The 22937-nt window shown below is 46.9% G+C and overlaps 1 protein-coding gene and 1 pseudogene across 1 annotated transcript; both read right to left on the reverse strand.

Annotated features, from left to right (window-relative positions):
* Positions 1–1940: 1940 nt before the first annotated feature.
* On the reverse strand, positions 1941–18362 carry LOC147988180 (uncharacterized). Its single transcript, XM_087534194.1, has 2 exons — positions 18006–18362; positions 1941–2099 (listed from the first exon to the last, which is right to left on the reverse strand). Exons 1-2 carry the CDS (start codon positions 18348–18350, stop codon positions 1941–1943), a joined length of 504 nt encoding a protein of 167 aa, XP_087390320.1. The 5' UTR covers positions 18351–18362.
* Positions 18363–19168: 806 nt separating this feature from the next.
* Positions 19169–20972, reverse strand: LOC125541426 (AAA-ATPase ASD, mitochondrial pseudogene; annotated as a pseudogene).
* Between the last annotated feature and the right edge of the window lie 1965 nt (positions 20973–22937).

Below are 22937 nucleotides of genomic sequence, written 5' to 3' on the forward strand. Positions count from 1 at the left end.
ATCATCAGGGCTAGACAGAACTCACCTAGCATCGCGGGCTCATAGCCTCGTCATCCTTGAAGGCGTCTACCTGGATTCATATAAGGTGAACAATTGGTTCGGCAGTGGGAGTGATGCACACGGGATGGGAGCGCCATCACAGGTTGCACTCAGCTGAACCACCGTTGCCTGCTGCGTGGTGGTGAAGGTGAGAGGAGCACAGTCGAGACGCGCCGGCGCCAATAAGGGTTCGCCGCCACCGCGGGCAGTATTCTGACCTTCTGCAGAGAGAGAGAGAGAGAGAGAGAGAGAGAAGGAAGGTGAGAAAGAATCCTGGCGATTTTTCGAGCGAACCGGTGGAGATTTATTCGGTGAGGGAGATGAAGGAACTTCCAGGATGGAAGGTCAGAAGATAACACCCCAGGTCATTGGTCGGGATGAAAGGTCAAATAGCTTTAACCGTCCTCCCACCGTGTTAATACTCCCATCATAATTAAATCTGTTTCCCCATCTTCCTTCTGTGTTAATAGCTACAGAGTATTTACATGCGATCCTATATTGAAGGCTGCCCGTAGTCAATTTAGCGATCCTATATTGATGACTTTTGCATGCGGTCTGGGTAGATAGAAAATTGCTGAGGTGGCACAGCAAGTGCGCTGAGAGAGAGACAAAGCAGATGATTGGTTGGTGTTTGGAACTGAAGACTGATGTGGCAAATATGGTGATGTGGACAGTGTGCATGTAGAGAGAATTGCTATAGTGGGGATCAACTTCTTAAGAATGTAAGATTCAGATCAACCTTTTTATTTTTAATTGTCATGTGAAGTGTTGTTAAGTTGTCTAAATAATGCATTCATGATAAGGAGGTTACCTGAATGGGTGAAAGTGAGACATCAGTTGTTCTGAAGACTAAACTACTGATGCTACCGATGACAAAGATATAGTCATTGTGTTTTGCAAAAAAAGTTGAAGCTAATAAACCATGCAGCTCGTCTTGGCCCTCTGTTTATGTTTAAACCATGCGTCCGGCCTCGTTCTCGGTTTATATATAAACCATGTGTCCTGTTGGCCCTCGGCTCACACAGACGGACACGTGGCTCTGCCACTAATGCCCGGCTGCTGTTATATATAAACCCTGTGTCTCGTTGGCCCTCGGCTTGCATAGATTTACTCGGCTTATGTATAAACCGAGTGTTTTTTTCGTGACTCTTTGGCTTACCCTTGATAAGCCGGTCCTTGGTAAGCCGTGTCGTGTGGGCCAGGAAAAACAGCCGTCTTATGTATAAATCGAGTGCAAATCGGCATAAGCTGAGTGTATTGGGTACTCGGCTTAAAAAAATCCTCTTGTGGGCCACATATTGACTTCCAGTGATAAAAAATGGTAACCATTTTAGCAAACATACTAGTAAAATTAATACAGAAGCGTAAGCCCTAGCCAAAGGAACATGTAGAAACAGTACACTCTCAAGCTCAAGCACATGGACTGGCCGGTGGCATATAGTGACATAGGAGACAGGTACAGGGAAGAATGGTGAAGATTAAGCTCGATGCATGGTGAAAAAATGATACATGGTTGGAGAAATGCAAGGAGCTGACGAACAAAGTGGACGGATTTAATGTCTGCCAAATTGACCCAAAACTCTACTAAGCTAACAGATCCCTTCTTTTTGCTTCAATATAAGCAATGTTGTGCCATCATCTGCTATTGAATCCTGATTACTTGTTTCACCGAAGAGAACAAATGAATCCTTTTTTTCGAAAAGGGGGGATTCCCCGGCCTCTGCATCAGAAAGATGCATACGGCCATCTTATTAACCAGATAAAGTAGTGCCAACATGGTTCCAGAGGTCTCCAAAAGTAATAAAAAAGCAAAAAAGCTCACACAGAGCCAATAAGGGCTAGAAACACAAACTAGCCATGATAAGACGCCACAACCGGCTGGCTAGAACTAGATAGGGAAACTAAATGCCTATCCTATTACATGACCGCCATCCAAACCGGTTGAAGATATCCCGAGCTACCATCTCCCAGCGGAAAGACCCAGTAACCAAATGCTCCCTGGCCTCCGTCTGGGTGAGTGGCGACCACAAACGGATCAGTGCCGTAGTTCGGAATATGACCTGCAAAAAATGGATACATGATATTCTATTAAAAACCAAATCATTTCTGCAAGTCCAGATAGTCCACAGCAAAGCACAAACTCCAACTCGAATATGTCTCGCTAAGTCAGGCTCAATCCCATTAAGCCATGTCCCAAATATCGCGTTAACAGAATTTGGTGGATTGATATTAAAAGCAATGTGGACCGTCTGCCAAAGAACCTTGGCCAACGGGCAATCAAAAAAGAGGTGTTTGATAGTCTCATCCCGATCGCAGAAACTACACCTAGTAGGTCCTGTCCAATTACGCTTTATCAAGTTGTCCTTTGTTAAAATCACTTGTTTATGGACAAACCACATAAACACTTTTATTTTCAAAGGAACTTTGACATCCCAAACATGCTTGGACGTAGGAATGGAGTTCGAATTAATAACATCAATATACATTGATTTAACAGTGAATACTCCAGACTTAGTAAATTTCCAGCGTAATTCATCGGGTTGTTGTGAAAGCTAGACCTCCATCAGTCTCCTAACTAGACGGAGCCATTCTTCCCAACGATTGCCCGCTAGCGTTCGTCTGAACTGAATATTAAGGGGGATAGATCGAAAGACCGATGCGACGAACACCTCACGTCGTTGAACAATACGGTACAAAGACGGATATTGGATGGCCAAGGGTGTCTCGCCGAGCCAAGTATCCTCCCGGAAACGTGTACTCGTGCCGTTTCCAATAACAAACTTCGTCCTATTAAACAGGGACTGTTTGACTTTCATCAGACCTTTCCAGAAAGGTGAATCGGTCGGCCTGACTGTAACCTGGGACAAAGTTTTTGTCTGGAGGTACTTGCTGCGAAGGATTTGAGCCCACATAGCATCATTCTCCGATGAGAGCTTCCACAGCCACTTGCTAAGAAGGCATTTATTCTTAACTTCTAGATTCTCAATACCTAGACCCCCTTGGTCTTTCGGTCTACAGATGATATCCCATTTAGCAAGCCGATATTTTCTTTTAAGCTCATCACCCTGCCAAAAGAAACGCGATCGATAGAAGTCCAGTCTCTTCCTAACACCAACTGGGACCTCAAAGAACGATAAGAGAAACATTGGCATACTCGTGAGCACCGAATTAATCAGGATTAATCGGCCTCCGTATGACATGAGCTTACCCTTCCAGCAACTCAATTTCTTCTCAAATCGGTCATCGATGCACTTCCACTCTCTGTTTGTCAGCCTACGATGGTGGATTGGAATACCAAGGTAAGAAAAGGGTAACTCTCCCAACTCACACCCAAACAATTGCCTATAAGCATCCTGTTCGTCTTTGGCTCTCCCAACTCACTTCCACAGCTCGCTCTTATGAAAGTTAATCTTTAACCCGGTCAATTGTTCAAATAGGCATAACACAAGCATCATATTTCTCGCCTTGGCCAGGTCATGCTCCATAAAGATGATTGTATCATCAGCATACTGAAGGATGGATACACCTCCATCAATGAGATGAGGTACCAATCCACCTACTTGACCATTTTCCTTGGCCCTTCCTATCAAAATTGCTAACATATCCACCACAATGTTAAACAAGATAGGGGACATCGGATCTCCTTGTCTTAGGCCTTTATGTGTTTGGAAGTAATGACCTATGTCATCATTAACTTTAATTCCCACACTACCTTTTTGCGTAAATGATTCAACCTGTCGGTGCCAGGCTTCATCAAAACCTTTCATACGCAATGACTGTTGGAGGAATGGCCATTTGACCTTATCGTACGCTTTCTCGAAATCCACCTTAAAAATTACTCCATCTAATTTTTTGGAATGGATTTCATGGAGTGTTTCATGCAGGACGACCACCCCTTCAAGGATATTTCTGTCCGGCATGAAAGCAGTTTGGGACTGTTGCACCACAGAATGCGCAATCTGTGTGAGCCTGTTAGTCTCGACCTTGGTGAAAATTTTGAAACTAACATTGAGGAGACAAATCGGCCTGAATTGCTCAATTCTCACAGCATCCGTTTTCTTGAGAAGCAGTGTGACAGTCCCAAAATTCAAGTGAAATAATTGAAGTTGTCCAGAGAACAGATCATGGAACATAGGTAGTAAATCCCCCTTAATAATATGCCAGCACTTTTTATAGAACTCTGTCGGGAATCCATCCGGTCCGGGAGCCTTATTATTTTTCATCTGTGCAATAGCATCAAACACCTCCTTCTCCGAGAACGGGGCAACCAGAATATCATTATCGATAGCCGATAGCTGAGGCACATCCTCAGTCCTGGACTCATCGAGGGACACACAATTATCCTCCGGAGGTCCAAATAACTGCTTATAATAGTCGGTAATATATGTTTTTAGGTTATCCTGACCTAAAATAGTGCCCTCGTCTTGCTCAAGCTGAAAGATACGCTTCTTTCTGTGCTTGCCATTAGCGATCAAATGAAAGAATTGAGTATTCGCGTCCCCTTGGACCACTTTGCGGACTTTAGCATGAAAAGCCCACTTCAATTCTTCTTCGCGGAGCAGTTCTTTCAACCTCTTCTCCGCCTCATTTTTAACCTGAAGCTCAGCTGGCGATAAAATAGTGGATTCGGCCTTTATGTCTAGGGCTTGTATAAGAGTAAGGAGTCTATCCTTTTCAATCTTATACACACCACTGAGGTGCTTATCCCAACCCCGTAGGAAGCTTCTCAAATGCCTAATCTTATTCTGCCAACGCTCTATCGCAGTCTTGCCTTCTGCACCTCTATCCCATTCCCTAGCAATCAAGTCCAAGAACCCCTCACGTTCAAACCATGACATCTCGAAAGAGAAGGTGTTCTTGTTACCCACGTGGTTCGGCTCCCCTGAGTCGACGAACAAGGGGGTGTGATTGGATATTCCCCTCGAAAGAGCTTGCACCGTAACCAGAGGGAACTTTTGTTCCCACTCCACACTTGCAAGAACTCGATCATGTTTTTCATATGTTGGGTTTGGCAGAGCATTAGTCCAGGTAAACTTTCTACCAGAAAGCTCTATCTCTCTCAGATCCAAGCTTTCAATAATGGTATTGAACATAAACGACCATCTGCCGTCAAAGTTATCATTATTCTTCTCCTCTCTCCTCCTGATGATATTGAAATCACCTCCAACTAAAATTGGAAGCTGTTCTGACCCACAGATTCGAACAAGGTCCGCGAGAAACTCCGCTTTAAGCTCGGGCTATGCGGCACCATAAACCGCCACCAAAGCCCAGTTTAAACCATCTATCCTAGACCTGACTCGAAACTTTACCGCGAAGTCGCCCATCACCACACTTCGGACTTCAAGCGAATCGCATCTCACAACTAGTAAGATACCACCCGATCTTCCTCGCGGAGGGAGGTAATGCCAATCGAAATCAATACCACCCACAAGAGAAGAAAGAAACTGGGGCGCAAAGTTATCTCTACCAGTCTCCGATAGAGCAACAAAATCTAACCTCTGCTCTAAAGCTGCCTCAGCTAGGAATCTTCTTTTAGCCAAGTCCTTCAGACCTCTGCTATTCCAAAAGATTCCTCTCATATTTCATCATGGAATTTTTTAGTGGTTCGAATCCTAGCACTCCTACGAACTGCGGAATCTGGATAGATCTTCCGTTTCCACTTTCGCTTTGGTTTACTAGGCTCTGTCGCCCGGTCCTCATAACCGGGATCACATATATTACTAGCTTCATTCTCTAGGGGTACATCATCTTTCTCAGAGTCATGATTGGGGGGTACTAGATCCGCACACAGATTATCGAGCACTCTAACCCCTAACGCATCAATCTCATCATCATTCATTGGTTTAACTGCTACAAGATTACGAATAGTCTCTAAGGCATGTTCCGCCTCCAAATCTAATAGATCATTAACCGAATTGGTAATCTCACTGTCCGTAGCTGTAACGCCCCGGACACACCCGCCGGTGGTCGTTACTCCTGGCGGGATCTAGACTGGCCCCACAGATCAATACTAGTCTTTTCTGCGCACTTTGTCCTCACTCGTGCGCACCCGGGAGCAACTTCCCGGTCGGTCACCCATCCTGACACTACTCCAAGCTGAGCACGCTTAACTTTGGAGTTCTGTCCGAATGGGCTACCGGAAAAGAAGGAATTCCTTATTGATATGAGTAGTCTACCATCCCTAAAAAGCCAGGCTATCATAGTAGCACCTAGTGAAACTCCTAATTGGTTTGCATTATTTATAATCTCCTCATTAGAAAAATGCAATAAGGAATTAGATAAGTTGACGGACATACCAGAAGATAATGCAACCTCCTGAAGCTTGGCCGCCCTCATAGCACACCGCTGCTGCATATCATCCACCTCCGGGATGTCAAGGATGCGCGCACTCATCCGTCTCCCCTCCGAGATAGGGTCCGGGATCCCGCCGAATGCGACAACCTCCTCCCTAGTAAAACCTGGCACAGAGTCCCTCAAAGGGTCTACCGAGGTTACCAGAGAAGGCGTCTGCGGGCTCCCGAGCCCCTCAGACGGATGCCCCACACCGAGGACCCCGGCCCTGGGTATGAGCGAAGAGGGGATGACGGGGGCCGTCTGCCCGCGCCCTCCTCCCACTCCACTCGCCGGCTCAGACGGGTGAGCCAACGGCAAAGGAGAAGCGGTCCTCCTTATCGTCGGGGAAGAAGGAGGAACTAGGGCCTCCTGCCCCAGCTCCCCCCCACCGCAGCTGCTGCCGCGGTGGTTACCGCCACCACCGGAGTAGCATGAGCCGAGCCCGCCTGCCTCAGGCTCCCGCTCCCAGCACATGCCGACCCCCTCGGGGCCGGCGTCACCGACGCCACCGAGATCGGGATGGGGATGGGAGAAGGCGAGGCCACCTGCCCCGAACCCCCTCCCCCATGACCCATCTCGCCCGCAGTCGCCGACACCGTAGTCGCGTCCACGTGAGAAGCCAGGACCAGAGAAGCACCCTCCTGTTGGGGAACGTAGTAATTTCAAAATTTTCCTACGCACACGCAAGATCATGGTGATGCACAGCAACGAGAGGGGAGAGTGTTGTCTACGTACCCACGCAGACCGACTGCGGAAGCGATCACACAACGTAGAGGAAGTAGTCGTACGTCTTCCCGATCCGACCGATCCAAGCACCGTTACTCCGGCACCTCCGAGTTCTTAGCACACGTACAGCTCGATGACGATCCCCGGGCTCCTATCCAGCAAAGCATCGGGGAAGAGTTCCGTCAGCACGACGGCGTGGTGACGATCTTGATGTACTACCGTCGCAGGGCTTCGCCTAAGCACCGCTACAATATGATCGAGGTGGAATATGGTGGAAGGGGGCACCGCACACGGCTAAGGAACGATCTCAAGGATCAACTTGTGTGTCTAGAGGTGCCCCCTGCCCCTGTATATAAAGGAGCAAGGGGCGAGAGGTGCGGCCAGCCTTGGGGCGCACCAGGAGGAGTCCTACTCCCTCTGGGAGTAGGATTCCCCCCCCCCCAATCCTAGTTGGAATAGGACTCCTTAAGGGGGGGAAGAGAGAGAGGGGGCCGGCCACCTCTCCTAGTCCTAATAGGACTAGGGGAGGGGGGAGGTGCGCGGCCACCTTGGGCTGCCCCTTCCTTCTTTCCACTAAAGCCCACTAAGGCCCGTATAGTTCCCGGGGGGTTCCGGTAACCTCCCGGTACTCCGGTAAAATCCCGATTTCACCCGGAACACTTCCGATATCCAAACATAGGCTTCCAATATATCAATCTTTATGTCTCGACCATTTCGAGACTCCTCGTCATGTCCGTGATCACATCCGGGACTCTGAACAACCTTCGGTACATCAAAATGCATAAACTCATAATAACTGTCATCGTAACGTTAAGCGTGCGGACCCTACGGTTCGAGAACAATGTAGACATGACCGAGACACGTCTCCGGTCAATAACCAATAGCGGGACCTGGATGCCCATATTGGCTCCTACATATTCTACGAAGATCTTTATCGGTTAGACCGCATAACAACATACGTTGTTCCCTTTGTCACCGGTATGTTACTTGCCCGAGATTCGATCGTCGGTATCCAATACCTAGTTCAATCTCGTTACCGGCAAGTCTCTTTACTCGTTCCGTAATACATCATCTCACAACTAACATCTTAGTTGCAATGCTTGCAAGGCTTATGTGATGTGTATCACCGAGAGGGCCCAGAGATACCTCTCCGACAATCGGAGTGACAAATCCTAATCTCGAAATACACCAACCCAACATCTACCTTTGGAGACACCTGTAATGCTCCTTTATAATCACCCAGTAACATTGTGACGTTTGGTAGCACCCAAAGTGTTCCTCCGGCAAACGGGAGTTGCATAATCTCATAGTTATAGGAACATGTATAAGTCATGAAGAAAGCAATAGCAACATACTAAACGATCGGGTGCTAAGCTAATGGAATGGGTCATCTCAATCAGATCATTCAACTAATGATGTGATCCCATTAATCAAATAACAACTCTTTTGTCTATGGCTAGGAAACATAACCATCTTTGATTAACGAGCTAGTCAAGTAGAGGCATACTAGTGACACTCTGTTTGTCTATGTATTCACACATGTATTATGTTTCCAGTTAATACAATTCTAGCATGAATAATAAACATTTATCATGATATAAGGAAATAAATAATAACTTTATTATTGCCTCAAGGGCATATTTCCTTCAGTCTCCCACTTGCACTAGAGTCAATAATCTAGATCACATCACCATGTGATTAACATCGATAGTTCACATCATCATGTGATTAACACCCATAGTTCACATCGCCATGTGACCAACTCCCAAAGGGTTACTAGATTCGGTAATCTAGTTCACATCGCTATGTGATTAACACCCAAAGAGTACTAAGGTGTGATCATGTTTTGCTTGTGAGAGAATCTTAGTCAACGGGCCTGCCAAATTCAGATCCGTATGTATTTTGCAAAATTCTATGTCTACAATGCTCTGCACGGAGCTACTCTAGCTAATTGCTCCCACTTTCAATATGTATCTAGATCGAGACTTAGAGTCATCCAGATCCGTGCCAAAACTTGCATCGACGTAACTTTTTACGACGAACCTTTTTGTCACGTCCATAATCGAGAAACATATCCTTATTTCACTAAGGATAATTCTAACCGTTGTCCAGTGATCTACTCCTAGATCACTATTGTACTCCCTTGCCAAATCAGTGCAGGGTATACAATAGATCTGGTATACAGCATGACATACTTTATAGAACCTATGGCCAAGGCATAGGGAATGACTTTCATTTTCTTTCTATCTTCTGCCGTGGTCGGGCTTTGAGTCTTACTCAACTTCACACCTTGTAATACAGGCAAGAACTCTTTCTTTGACTGCTCCATTTCGAACTATTTCAATTTTTTGTCAAGGTATGTACTTATTGAAAAAACTTATCAAGCGTCTTGATCTATCTCTATAGATCTTGAAGCTCAATATGTAAGCAGCTTCACCGAAGTCATTCTTTGAAAAACTCCTTTCAAACACTCCTTTATGCTTTACAGAATAATTCTACATTATTTCCGATCAACAATATGTCATTCACATATACTTATCAGAAATGCTGTAGTGCTCCCACTCACTTTCTCGTAAATACAGGCTTCTCCGAAAGTCTGTATGAACCCAAATGCTTTGATCACACTATCAAAGCGTTTATTCCAACTCCGAGAGGCTTGCACCAGTCCATAAATGGGTCGCTGGAGTTTGCACACTTTGTTAGCTCCCTTTGGATCGATAAAACCTTCCGGTTGCATCATATACAACTCTTCTTCCAGAAATCCATTCAGGAATACAGTTTTGACATCCATCTGCCAAATTTCATAATCATAAAATGCGGCAATTGCTAACATGATTCTGATAGACTTAAGCATCGCTACGGGTGAGAAGGTCTCATCGTAGTCAACCCCTTGAACTTGTCGAAAACCTTTTGCGACAAGTCGAGCTTTGTAGACAGTAACATTACCATCAGCGTCAGTCTTCTTCTTGAAGATCCATTTATTCTCAATTGCTTGCCGATCATCGGGCAAGTCAACCAAAGTCCATACTTTGTTCTCATACATGGATCCCATCTCAGATTTCATGGCTTCAAGCCATTTTGCGGAATCTGGGCTCACCATCGCTTCTTCATAGTTCGTAGGTTCATCATGATCTAGTAGCATGACTTCCAGAACAGGATTACCGTACCACTCTAGTGCGGATCTCACTCTGGTTTACCTACGAGATTCAGTAGTAACTTGATCTGAAGTTATATGATCATCATCATTAGCTTCCTCACTAATTGATGTAGTAGTCACAAGAACAGATTTCTGTGATGAACTACTTTCCAATAAGGGAGAAGGTACAATTACCTTATCAAGTTTTCTACTTTCCTCCCACTCACTTCTTTCGAGAGAAACTCCTTCTCTAAAAAGTTTCCGAATTTAGAAACAAAAGTCTTGCCTTCGGATCTGTGATAGAAGGTTTATCCAATAGTTTCCTTTGGATATCCTATGAAGACACATTTCTCTGATTTGGGTTCGAGCTTATCAGGTTGAAGCTTTTTCACATAAGCATCGCAGCCCAAACTTTCAGAAACGACAACTTTGGTTTCTTGCCAAACCACAGTTCATAAGGCGTCGTCTCAACGGATTTTGATGGTGCCCTTTTAACGTGAATGCAACTGTCTTTAATGCATAACCCCAAAACGATAGTGGTAGATCGGTAAGAGACATCATAGATCGCACCATATCTAATAAAGTACGGTTATGACATTTGGACACACCATTACATTGTGGTGTTCCAGGTGGCATGAGTAGTGAAACTATTTCACATTGTTTTTAACTGAAGGCCAAACTCGTACCTCAAATACTCTTCTTTACGATCAGATCGTAGAAACTTTATTTTCTTGTTACGATGATTTTTCACTTCACTCTGAAATTCTTTGAACTTTTCAAATGTTTCAGACTTATGTTTCATCAAGCAGATATACTCATATCTGCTCAAATCATCTGTGAAGATCAGAAAATAATGATACCTGTCGCGAGCCTCAATATTCATCGGACCACATACATCAATATGTATGATTTCCAACAAATCTGTTGCTCGCTCCATTGTTCCGAAGAACAGAGTCTTAGTCATCTTGCCCATGAGGCATGGTTCGCAAGCATCAACTGATTCATAATAAAGTGATTCCAAAAGCCCATCAGCATGGAATTTCTTCATGCGCTTTACACCAATATGACCTAAACGGCAGTGCTACAAATAAGTTGCACTATCATTATTAACTTTGCATCTTTTGGTTTCAATATTATGATTATGTGTATCACTACGATCGAGATCCAACGAACTATTTTCATTGGGTGTGTAACCATATAAGGTTCTATTCATATAAACAGAACAACAATTTATTCTCTTACTTAAATGAATAACCGTATTACAATGAACATGATCAAATCATATTCATGCTCAACGCAAACACCAAATAACACTTATTTAGGTTCAACACTAATCTCGAAATAATAGGGAGTGTGCGATGATGATCATATCAATCTTGGAACCACTTCCAACACACATCGTCACTTCACCCTTAACTAGTCTCTGTTTATTCTGCAACTCCCGTTTCGAGTTACTAATCTTAGCAACTGAACTAGTATCAAATACTGAGGGTTTGCTATAAACACTAGTAAAGTACACATCAATAACATGTATATCAAATATACTTATGTTCACTTTGCCATCCTTCTTATCCGCCAATCACTTGGGGTAGTTCCGCTTCCAGTGACCAGTCCCTTTGCAGTAGAAGCACTTAGTCTCAGGCTTAGGACCAGACTTGGGCTTCTTCACTTGAGCAACTTGCTTGCTGTTCTTCTTGAAGTTTCCCTTCTTCCCTCTGCCCTTTTCTTGAAACTAGTGATCTTGTCAACCATCAACACTTGATGTTTTTCTTGATTTCTACCTTCATTGATTTCAGCATCACGAAGAGCTTGGGAGTTTTATCTGTTATCCCTTGCATATTATAGTTCATCACTAAGTTCTACTAACTTGGTGATGGTGACTAGAGAATTCTGTCAATCACTATCTTATCTGGAAGATTAACTCCCACTTGATTCAAGCGATTGTAGTACCCAGACAATCTGAGCACATGCTCACTAGTTGAGCGATTCTCCTCCATCTTTTAGCTATAGAACTTGTTGGAGACTTCATATATCTCAACTCGGGTATTTGCTTGAAATATTAACTTCAACTCCTGGAACATCTCATATGCTCCATGACGTTCAAAACGTCTTTGAAGTCCCAATTCTAAGCCATTAAGAATGGTGCACTAAACTATCAAGTAGTCATCATATTGAGCTAGCCAAACGTTCGTAACGTCTGCATCTGCTCCTGCAATAGGTCCGTCACCTAGCGGTGCATCAAGGACATAATTCTTCTGTGCAGCAATGAGGATAAACCTCAGATCACGGATCCAATCCGCATCATTGCTACTAACATCTTTCAACACAATTTTCTCTAGGAACATATCAAAATAAACATAGGGAAGCAACAACGCGAGCTATTGATCTACAACATAGATATGCTAATACTACCAGGACTAAGTTCATGATAAATTTAAGTTCAATTAATCATATTACTTAAGAACTCCCACTTAGATAGACATCCCTCTAATCCTCTAAGTGATCACGTGATCCAAATCAACTAAACCATGTCCGATCATCACGTGAGATGGAGTAGTTTCATTGGTGAACATCACTATGTTGATCATATCTACTATATGATTCACGCTCGACCTTTCGGTCTCCGTGTTCCGAGGCCATATCTGCATATGCTAGGCTTGTCAAGTATAACCTGAGTATTCCGCGTGTGCAACTGTTTTGCACCCGTTGTATTTGAACGTAGAGCCTATCACACCCGATCATCACGTGGTGTCTCAGCACGAAGAACTTTCGCAACGGTGCATACTCAGGGAGAACACTTCTTGATAATTTAGTGAGAGATCATCTTATAATGCTACCATCAATCAAAGCAAGATAAGATGCATAAAAAGATAAACATCACATGCAATCAATATAAGTGATATGATATGGCCATCATCATCTTGTGCCTGTGATCTCCATCTCCGAAGCACCGTCATGATCACCATCGTCACCGGCGCGACACCTTGATATCCATCGTAGCATCGTTGTCGTCTCGCCAATCTTATGCTTCCACGACTATCGCTACCGCTTAGTGATAAAGTAAAGCATTACATCGCGATTGCATTGCATACAATAAAGCGACAACCATATGGCTCCTGCCAGTTGCCGATAACTCGGTTACAAAACATGATCATCTCATACAATAAAATTTAGCATCATGTCTTAGCCATATCACATCACAACATGCCTTGCAAAAACAAGTTAGATGTCCTCTACTTTGTTGTTGCAAGTTTTACGTGGCTGCTACGGGCTTAAGCAAGAACCAATCTCACCTACGCATCAAAACCACAACGATAGTTTGTCAAATAGACTCCGTTTTAACCTTCGCAAGGACCGGGCGTAGCCACACTTGGTTCAACTAAAGTTGGAGAGACAGTCGCCCGCAAGCCACCTGTGTGCAAAGCACGTCGGGGAAACCGGTCTCGCGTAAGCGTACGCGTAATGTTGGTCCGGGTCGTCTCGTCCAACAATACCGCCGAACCAAAGTATGACATGCTGGTAGGCAGTATGACTTGTATCGCCCACAACTCACTTGTGTTCTACTCGTGCAAATAACATCAAACCATAAAAGCAGGCTCTGATACCACTGTTGGGGAACGTAGTAATTTCAAAATTTTCCTACGCACACGCAAGATCATGGTGATGCACAGCAACGAGAGGGGAGAGTGTTGTCTACGTACCCACGCAGACCGACTGCGGAAGCAATCACACAACGTAGAGGAAGTAGTCATATGTCTTCCCGATCCGACCGATCCAAGCACCGTTACTCCGGCACCTCCGAGTTCTTAGCACACGTACAGCTCGATGACGATCCCCGGGATTCGATCCAGCAAAGCGTCGGGGAAGAGTTCCGTCAGCACGACGGCGTGGTGACGATCTTGATGTACTACCGTCGCAGGGCTTCGCCTAAGCACCGCTACAATATGATCGAGGTGGAATATGGTGGAAGGGGGCACCGCACATGGCTAAGGAACGATCTCAAGGATCAACTTGTGTGTCTAGAGGTGCCCCCTGCCCCTGTATATAAAGGAGCAAGGGGGAGAGGTGCGGCCAGCCTTGGGGCGCGCCAGGAGGAGTCCTACTCCCTCTGGGAGTAGGATTCCCCCCCCCCCCCAATCCTAGTTGGAATAGGACTCCTTAAGGGGGGGAAGAGAGAGAGGGGGGCCGGCCACCTCTCCTAGTCCTAATAGGACTAGGGGAGGGGGAGGCGCGCGGCCACCTTGGGCTGACCCTTTCTCCTTTCCACTAAAGCCCACTATGGCCCATATAGTTCCCGGGGGGTTCCGGTAACCTTCCCGTACTCCGGTAAGATCCCGATTTCATCCGGAACACTTCCGATATCCAAACATAGGCTTCCAATATATCAATCTTTATGTCTCGACCATTTCGAGACTCCTCGTCATGTCCGTGATCACATCCGGGACTCCGAACAACCTTCGGTACATCAAAATGCATAAACTCATAATAACTGTCATCGTAACGTTAAGTGTGCGGACCCTACGGTTCGAGAACAATGTAGACATGACCGAGACACGTCTCCGGTCAATAACCAATAGCGGGACCTGGATGCCCATATTGGCTCCTACATATTCTACGAAGATCTTTATCGGTTAGACCGCATAACAACATACGCTGTTCCCTTTGTCACCGGTATGTTACTTGCCCGAGATTCGATCGTCGGTATCCAATACCTAGTTCAATCTCGTTACCGGCAAGTCTCTTTACTCGTTCTGTAATACATCATCTCACAACTAACATCTTAGTTGCAATGCTTGCAAGGCTTATGTGATGTGTATTACCGAGAGGGCCCAGAGATACCTCTCCGACAATCGGAGTGACAAATCCTAATCTCGAAATACGCCAACCCAACATCTACCTTTGGAGACACCTGTAATGCTCCTTTATAATCACCCAGTAACGTTGTGACGTTTGGTAGCACCCAAAGTGTTCCTCCGGCAAACGGGAGTTGCATAATCTCATAGTTATAGGAACATGTATAAGTCATGAAGAAAGCAATAGCAACATACTAAACGATCGGGTGCTAACTAATGGAATGGGTCATGTCAATCAGATCATTCAACTAATGATGTGATCCCATTAATCAAATAACAACTATTTTGTCTATGGCTAGGAAACATAACCATCTTTGATTAACGAGCTAGTCAAGTAGAGGCATACTAGTGACACTCTGTTTGTCTATGTATTCACACATGTATTATGTTTCCGGTAATACAATTCTAGCATGAATAATAAACATTTATCATGATATAAGGAAATAAATAATAACTTTATTATTGCCTCTAGGGCATATTTCCTTCACCTCCGGTGTCCCCTCCGAAGCTCCAACCAAAGTCCTTGCCGACCGTTCAGCGAAAAATATAGCATCCCCCTCGAACTCCAACGGAGGGAGCGTTTGCTCAAGATACTCATCAGACTCTACCCGGTCACTCCAGAGTCTAGGAGGTGCCGAGGCTGGCTCAAAGGACCCAAAACGCAGAGTAGCCATGGGCACCACTGGTGATGCTGCGGGCTCAGCCGCGACCCCATCCCCAGGCAACTGAGCAGCTGGTTGAGAACCGTTAGACCCCTCTCGTGTGGGCTCATCTGACGGTGCCCTCTTGGCCCCCGCATTGCCATCACTGTCGTGCATGTCAACATCGTTGCCATTAACCGCATCAGCAAATAAATCAGTGTCCTCAAACTCGATCTCTAGCGGGAACACCTCTCCCCTATAGGTCCAGTTGACCTTATCAGGCACGAACTCAATATCCAGCACACTCACTAAAAGCCGGGCCACCCCATGAGCATGTGTGAAAGGCATGTCCACTTTTTCTGTCTTCCCAACCATGATGCCCATACTAGCCACCACTCGAGCATCCTGCAGAGGCTTAGATGGAGCCCCTATAAACCGCAACCAGACCTGCGTAAGCGGCTTTCCCTTAGGCTCAACCTGCTTCCACTCGTGAAACTCCAGGATACACTTAGTACCGGGGACTCTACACAAGCCAAAGCTCAACAATCTCTGCAAATCATCCACAGTTGGGAAATCAACCTTAAAAATCATGTCCTCGAGAAGCACCAATTCCCATCGAAAATCCCCGGGAGCCAGCTCCTGAAGCCTCCTCACAATCTGTGCCTCAGTCACTTCGCCCTGTGTCGCTTTCACAATCCCGGTAGTTAAGCTCAAGGTTTCCTCCGGGACCTCTCTCGCAGCCGGGGACTCAAAAAACATGAGCTTAGCACAATAGACTCCATAAATATTAAGCGACGGAGGCAGGTCACGCAACAGCGGGCACTCCCCCGAGTCATGTGCAGGCTTGCCACACGACTCACACAGCTGGGCCACGCACTCAGCAATGAAGTGGACTTTCTCACCACAACGGTAACAAATCATCCTCTCCTTCTTACGAGCATATTTGGAAGCCCTCTCGACATCAGACCTGTCGGTACCCTCATCCACCGTCCCAGCCTCAGGAACGTCAACACTGGCCAAGGCAGTCACCACCTCCATCACCTGGGAAGGAAGCTCAGTGAAAGTATGGTCGGACTCGACAGTAGACGCCGCAGGGTCAACTGCCCTGGGTGGGGGCGGTCGACGAAATCTCCCACGGCCCCCACCCCGACCACCAAAATGGCCACGAAAGCCTCCTCTCTGACGGTGATCCGGGCCGGAGGCCCCCTCGACAAAACCACCTGTCGGGCCGAGAAACGGTCTCTCAGCAGACCCGTCACTTTCCCAGGCATATCCACGACCTCCTCCTGTGGAAGAGGAACCTCGGTGCTGACCTTCACCATACACATCATACCCATCATCCCCCCACTGGCCTCGGGGCGGATCCTTGGGGTCTCTGTTACTAGAGTTCGTCCTCGTCTGTGATGGACCCGCGCGGTTTTGAGGCGGCCTTGCGACGTAGTGGGGCGGAGGTGCGGCGCGAGGCGGACCACCAGAGGGAGTCTGCACCACCCCAAGGGCAGTACCACCACGACCAGCCGGAGCCACCCCGGCCACGCCCGGCGCCGGTGGCCGCATGCCAGCACGACCCGCTGCCGGTATAGCTCCGGGCGCCGCACCCGGCGCAGGCGGCCTCGGCCCGCCCTGCCCAGCAGCAGGGAGCTGTTGCCCCGGTGGCCGGACGCCCTGATAAGAAGCACCCCGGCCCGGAAGACCTGGCACGCCACCACCGCCTGCCGGCGGCCTCTGTCCGGGCGGCCCCAGAGCACCTTGCCCAGGCCCCGCCGGCGGCGGCGGAACTGCCCCGCCCCTTCCCACCGCACCGGTGGGCTTCCCAGCAGGCGGCGGAGCAGCCCCACGGCCGGCCATATCCGGGAGTGGAGGAATCCTCCTTGCCCGACTAGCTCCGCAAATCGGGAAACCACGCGTCCCAAGCTTGCGAACCCTAGACAGAAGAGGCGACGGCGCAGGACACAAAACACGCTCGCCCTCGTACGTGCATGGGGCATCGATACCGAAAGGGGCAGAAGAGCGACCTGGATCAGCATGGGCTTCATACCCATCTGACACCGGCCCAACTTCACTCAGGCCCGAATCCGTCCGAACCGGCCCAGCCGCACACAGCAACTGATTCAAACGGATCGCCCTCGCGGTCGAGATCTCGGTCGCCGCCGCTGCCATGACGGGCACCGCTGACGCCTGCCGACCGGCGTGCCGCCTCCCACTCTTCCGCTTCTTCACCGTGATCCAAGATTCCGGCCTAATCATATCAAATAATGTAAGATTTGGAAGACTCACCTTAGGAATGGGCCCTTTCCAAGGCCGGATCGCCGACGCCGCCGTCTTCCGATGAACAACGCGCCGGATCATCTCGATCTTCTCGCCCACGTGAAGACCTATACGTGCCGGATCGTCCGGTGGTAGAACCCGATCGATCGTAGTAGCCACCTCCTCTTCGCTATAACTTGAATGAAAAAACTCACAAATAAGATCCGAAGGAGAGGGAGACGGCGGCGACTCCACCGGTGCTGCCTCCCCATCCTCATCCTCCTCGTCGTCGTCGGTCTTGGCAAGCCCCCAGAACCGGCCGCCGACCCGCCGTTGATCGCCGGCGCTGGACGACTTAGCCGCGGTCGGGCGCATGGTCGCCCGCCCAGTCGCCCAGTCGCTAGACCCCATCTCTTGGTTACCCGGTAGAACCCTCACATGAGTAGCTACTGCATATATTATCCCAAAACCTATCCATGCTGTGTTGCGCAACACCGCCCAAGTCGTGGTCCGTAGTGCATCCTAGCAATAAACAAGTTGAGATAGCAGCTGGAAGCTTTGCACCAAACAGACACATGGCACTGCTCAAGTCTCCGGCATCCTATGTGTTGGAATAAGCCACGGTATCTAATGCGGTCGGGCGCGTCGGGTGCGCGAAGGACGTGCGGGGCGCAGCTGCGTGTGTACGTGTGTGTGTGTGTGGTGGTGTGTGAGTTTGCTCGCGTCGAGTCCATCACAGTAGTGCTAGGTCGTGTAGCAATGGGTAGTTGCAGCGGGCGCTGAGTATGCGCGATGGTGCGGAGGTCCCGCGGATGAGCAGCGGCGCACGTTGAGGGAAACCGAGTCATCAGGCGTTCGTGCGCTGGGTGAACACATCTTGCGTGGGTACTGCGCTGCCTAGGCTAGCTACAAAGCCGGCTTTATAATCCGTTTGTTATGCGTGGTACGCGTGCATATATATAACAGGAAAGCGGAGGCGTTTCGTGCGCCGGGGCGTTGGTCGCCAGTAAAAAGTGCTTATTTTACCTTCGTTCAGAGAGAGAGAGGGGGCTGCGCCAACACTATGCACTTGGAGTAGACAGCATGATTAATGACCGCTAAAATGAAACGGAGAGGGTACAAGGCATAGTATAAAATTCAAAGAAAATTATCTTAATAAATTTTCCCAATAATAAGACATGAGGAGTATTGCCGCGCGTAAATGCATGGCTAGGTTGCACAAGTTTTGAGTAGATCACACATACAAACACCAACTACAGCCTAAACGAGAACAAATTAAATGCATAAATTAAATGCATCAAGTTTCAATTTTGATCACCTGGCCATGCGGCAACACACACTTTCAAAAGACGTACTGCTAAGTGCTAACACGCGGCCGGCTTTCGTCCTTTCATTCTTCTTCTCGTATATCTGCCATTTAGCTTCGGCTGCCTCAAACATCTGTATGGACAATTTCTTCCTTCGCTGTCGCTTTATCCGTGGCCGCGTTGCCCTTGGCGTTTTTTCAGAGCCTCCACGAGACGCTTGAGGCGCGCGTCAGCATACTCGTCCTCCGTGCGCTTGAGGCATGCGACAGCATCCTCCTCCTCCGTGCGCTTGAGGCATGCGTCAGCATCCTCCTCCTCCGTGCGCATCAGGTACCCGGCAACCTCCGCCGGGGACATGTCGACCTCCTGCAGCAGCTTACCTATCTCCGTGAACAGCTCGAAGAAATGGTGGGCGCTGATGGTGATGTCCAGGTAGTTGTTGGCCAGCACCTTGAAGGCCTCGAAGCGACAGTAAGACATCTCGATATGCTTGTCCATCCTACCTGGCCGGATCAGCGCTGGGTCCAGCTTGTCCTTGTGGTTGGTGGTGAAGATGATGATACGCTCGCCGCCGCACGCCGACCACAGCCCATCAATGAAGTTGAGCATCCCGGAAAGGGTCAGCTTGGTGCCATCGGCGTCCTGCTTGCGCTCTTTCTTCATGTTATCGCTCTCACCACCAGACTTCTTGTCCCCGCGCTTGCCGGTAAAGTCGACGGAGCAGTCAATGTCCTCGATGACGATGATGGACTTTCCCTTCGTCTCAATGAAGAGCTTCCGGAGCTCTATGTTGTTCTTGACCGCCGTGAGCTCGAGGTCGTAGATATCATACTCAAGGTGGTTGGATATGGCGGCGATCATCGTGGATTTTCCGGTGCCGGGGGGCCCAAAGAGCAGGTACCCACGCTTCCATGCCTTACCGACCTTGTCGTAGTAATGCTTTCCTTTCCGGAAGGCATTGAGGTCGTTGATGATGGCCTGCTTCTCCATGGGGTCCATGGCAAGCGTATCGAACGTCGCCGGGTGCTGGAACGCCACATGGCTCCAGTAAGTCTCTCCATCTGGGTTGTTGGTGAAGAGGCGGCGCTGGCGGTTGTTGGCGATGACGGTGCGGCCCTCTCCAAGGACGTGGGGCAGATATGAATCTTTGACTTTATCGCGGAAGCTGCGATGGAATGCAACTCGGTAGAAGCGGCGCTCCTCGTCACCGGGGGTTTGGACGACGACGCTGGACCTTGGTTGCTCCGTGTAGGCGTACCAACAGAGTGTGGCGCCTTCGAAGGTGTCAATGATCTCCTGTTCGTCATCAACAAATAAATGGGGTTTCTGTTCGTCACTGCCAAGCTCGCCCTTGAGCTTGCGCGCCCGATCGCTACAATGGTCGGAGATGTAGGCCTCGATCGCAGTGAACAACTCATTGCGTTCGAAACGGTTGGCTGTGTACTCAGGGATGGTGATTTGTACGGTTGAGCTAAAGGAAGCGGTGATCTTATTGATAAACAGTTTGATCCTGACCTGGTTCACTGCCAAGGTGATGAGGCCAGCTAAGAACGCCAGAGCTGATCCAACCCCGGCCCACAAGTCCTTGGACACCATTGGTTGGGTAGCTTGGCTTGCTAGCTAGGTTTAGGAAGCAACAGCTCTAAATTGATGAGACCAAAACTAAGCTAGCTAGGTTGAAACTGGCGCTGCTGTTGCATCAGCTGATATCTCAACACATATATATATAGAGATGTGGCTTGGCGCTGCCAGACACTCGGAGACAGGGAAAAAAACACAATATACCAACATGTCACAGCGAAAGACACTCGGAAATTTTCCTGCTTGTTGAACTTTACCACTTTCAGATACACCCATGGACAACACTTAACTTCACAATTCATGCAGTAGCGGATATACTAATCTGTTATTATATATACACTTAATAATGTGCGTGAAATACAAGTCGCAAAATAGATAAACAAATATCAGCTGATCAATTGTTTTTATGAGATAACTAGATAGTAATGTAAAAAAAGTAGGACCATACATAAATATTTGTAATAAATAACAAAGGAAGCGATAGGACCAGGTAGATGCAATAAGTTTAAAAAAAAGTGAAGACCAGTTAACAAGCTCAATTATAAATTGAAAAGATAAAAATAAAAATTAGGATTAGATAACTAGATAAAAGTATACATACAAGTGGAAACAGATGATTAGATAAAAGAGTAGATTAAAATGAAAAAGGAAGACCAAGCCATGATACAGAGAATATCCAATATTTATATTTATTTCAGGAGCATCATCACCTCCAAAAAGATGCATGCAAAACAAAGTTTGCTAGCGTTTGCATGATTACATCCTACATGGTATCGCCATAAGTATGGTTATAAATGAATAATTTATACTGATAAACCAGCGTTAGATTATCGGTATAAAAGCAGAGGAGGTCGATCATTGTGCCTTGTAAACAAATGTAGATCGTCATATATCTGCTACACCCTAGTTATGTCCCAGGACTAATTATATATCCTTTTTGGAAAAAAAAAGGACTAATTATGTGGCGCGATAACCTGTACTTTTCACACATCTAGCAACAAAATAATAATGTATGTTACACCATGTGGCACCCAACTTAATTAATCATATGCATAATGAGCATTAATATCTGTTTACATGTAGTAATACGGGCTCCATGAAGTCATGAGGTGTCGCCAGCTACCGTTCTTGATTCGATCATATTAATTGTCTTAGTCTGCAATTGGCTACGTTTTTTAAAGAGGGCCAGTTAAGCCCAAACTTTGTCTTATGTCTTAACCATTGGATGAAAGAGCAAGACTTGGTAACAACCAATTATGCAAATTGTACTTTTTAAATGTCCAATTTGTCATAAGAGACCTAGCGTTGTTCAAAATTGTACTCTGAACAATAAAACCACTCACACTACTTCCAAAAATCTTGAAAATAACAACTAGCATGTTAGTTGCCTGCAAAAGCGAAGATTGCCAGCATGTGCTCAATGATAACATACATGATAGCCAGCGAGACCAAGCCATGGTTAGTGAAAATGTCTTACTTTGGGAAAGGCACTCGACTACTGATTGTACTCCTACATATATAGCATAGTTAGTGAAAATTGGTCCTGACCTACTCAACAATACTTTGTAAACCATATGGTGGTGGTTACACAAACTTTATATTCCAAGCCATGGTGCGCTTTAGTATTATTGATTCCAAGCCATGGTCCTGACCTACTATTGACTTGTAGCTCGGACAGACTAAAATGTACTATATGTTACACCATATGGCACCGAACTTAGTCGTCACACATTTGGTTTGTATGTAGCAACACGTGCGTCAGTCCAAGCCATGGTGCGCTTTAGTATTATTGATTGTCTTAGTCAGCAATTATGATGTGCTTTGTGCCTCAACTGTTATTGACTTTACACTCGTCTTACTCTGCAATTTTTTGTAGGATCAAGTGGATAGGCCCAGATTTGTTTCGACCGATGGATTGATGCAAGGGCAAGTTTATATATAAGTACATGTTATGTATATTTTTAAGCCCAGCAACGACCCCTAGCTGGAGTAGGTTTTGTCCTTTTGTTTTTTTACCCTTGCAATTATTTGTACTTTTTAAAATCTCTGAGAAATTGCGGGGTAATTCACCTAC

Source organism: Triticum urartu, chromosome 1A (genome assembly GCF_056163025.1).
Source record: "Triticum urartu cultivar PI428250 chromosome 1A, HENAU_Tu73, whole genome shotgun sequence".
NCBI classification, from domain to species: domain Eukaryota; kingdom Viridiplantae; phylum Streptophyta; class Magnoliopsida; order Poales; family Poaceae; genus Triticum; species Triticum urartu.

Excerpts from the sequence above, each read along its gene's own strand:
- LOC147988180 (XM_087534194.1), bottom strand. The coding sequence starts at position 18,350 with ATGCGCCCGACCGCGGCTAAGTCGTCCAGCGCCGGCGATCAACGGCGG. Across the intron at positions 2,100-18,005 it reads GGAAAGGGCCCATTCCTAAG|GTCATATTCCGAACTACGGC; the intron begins GTGAGTCTTCCA and ends CATTTTTTGCAG.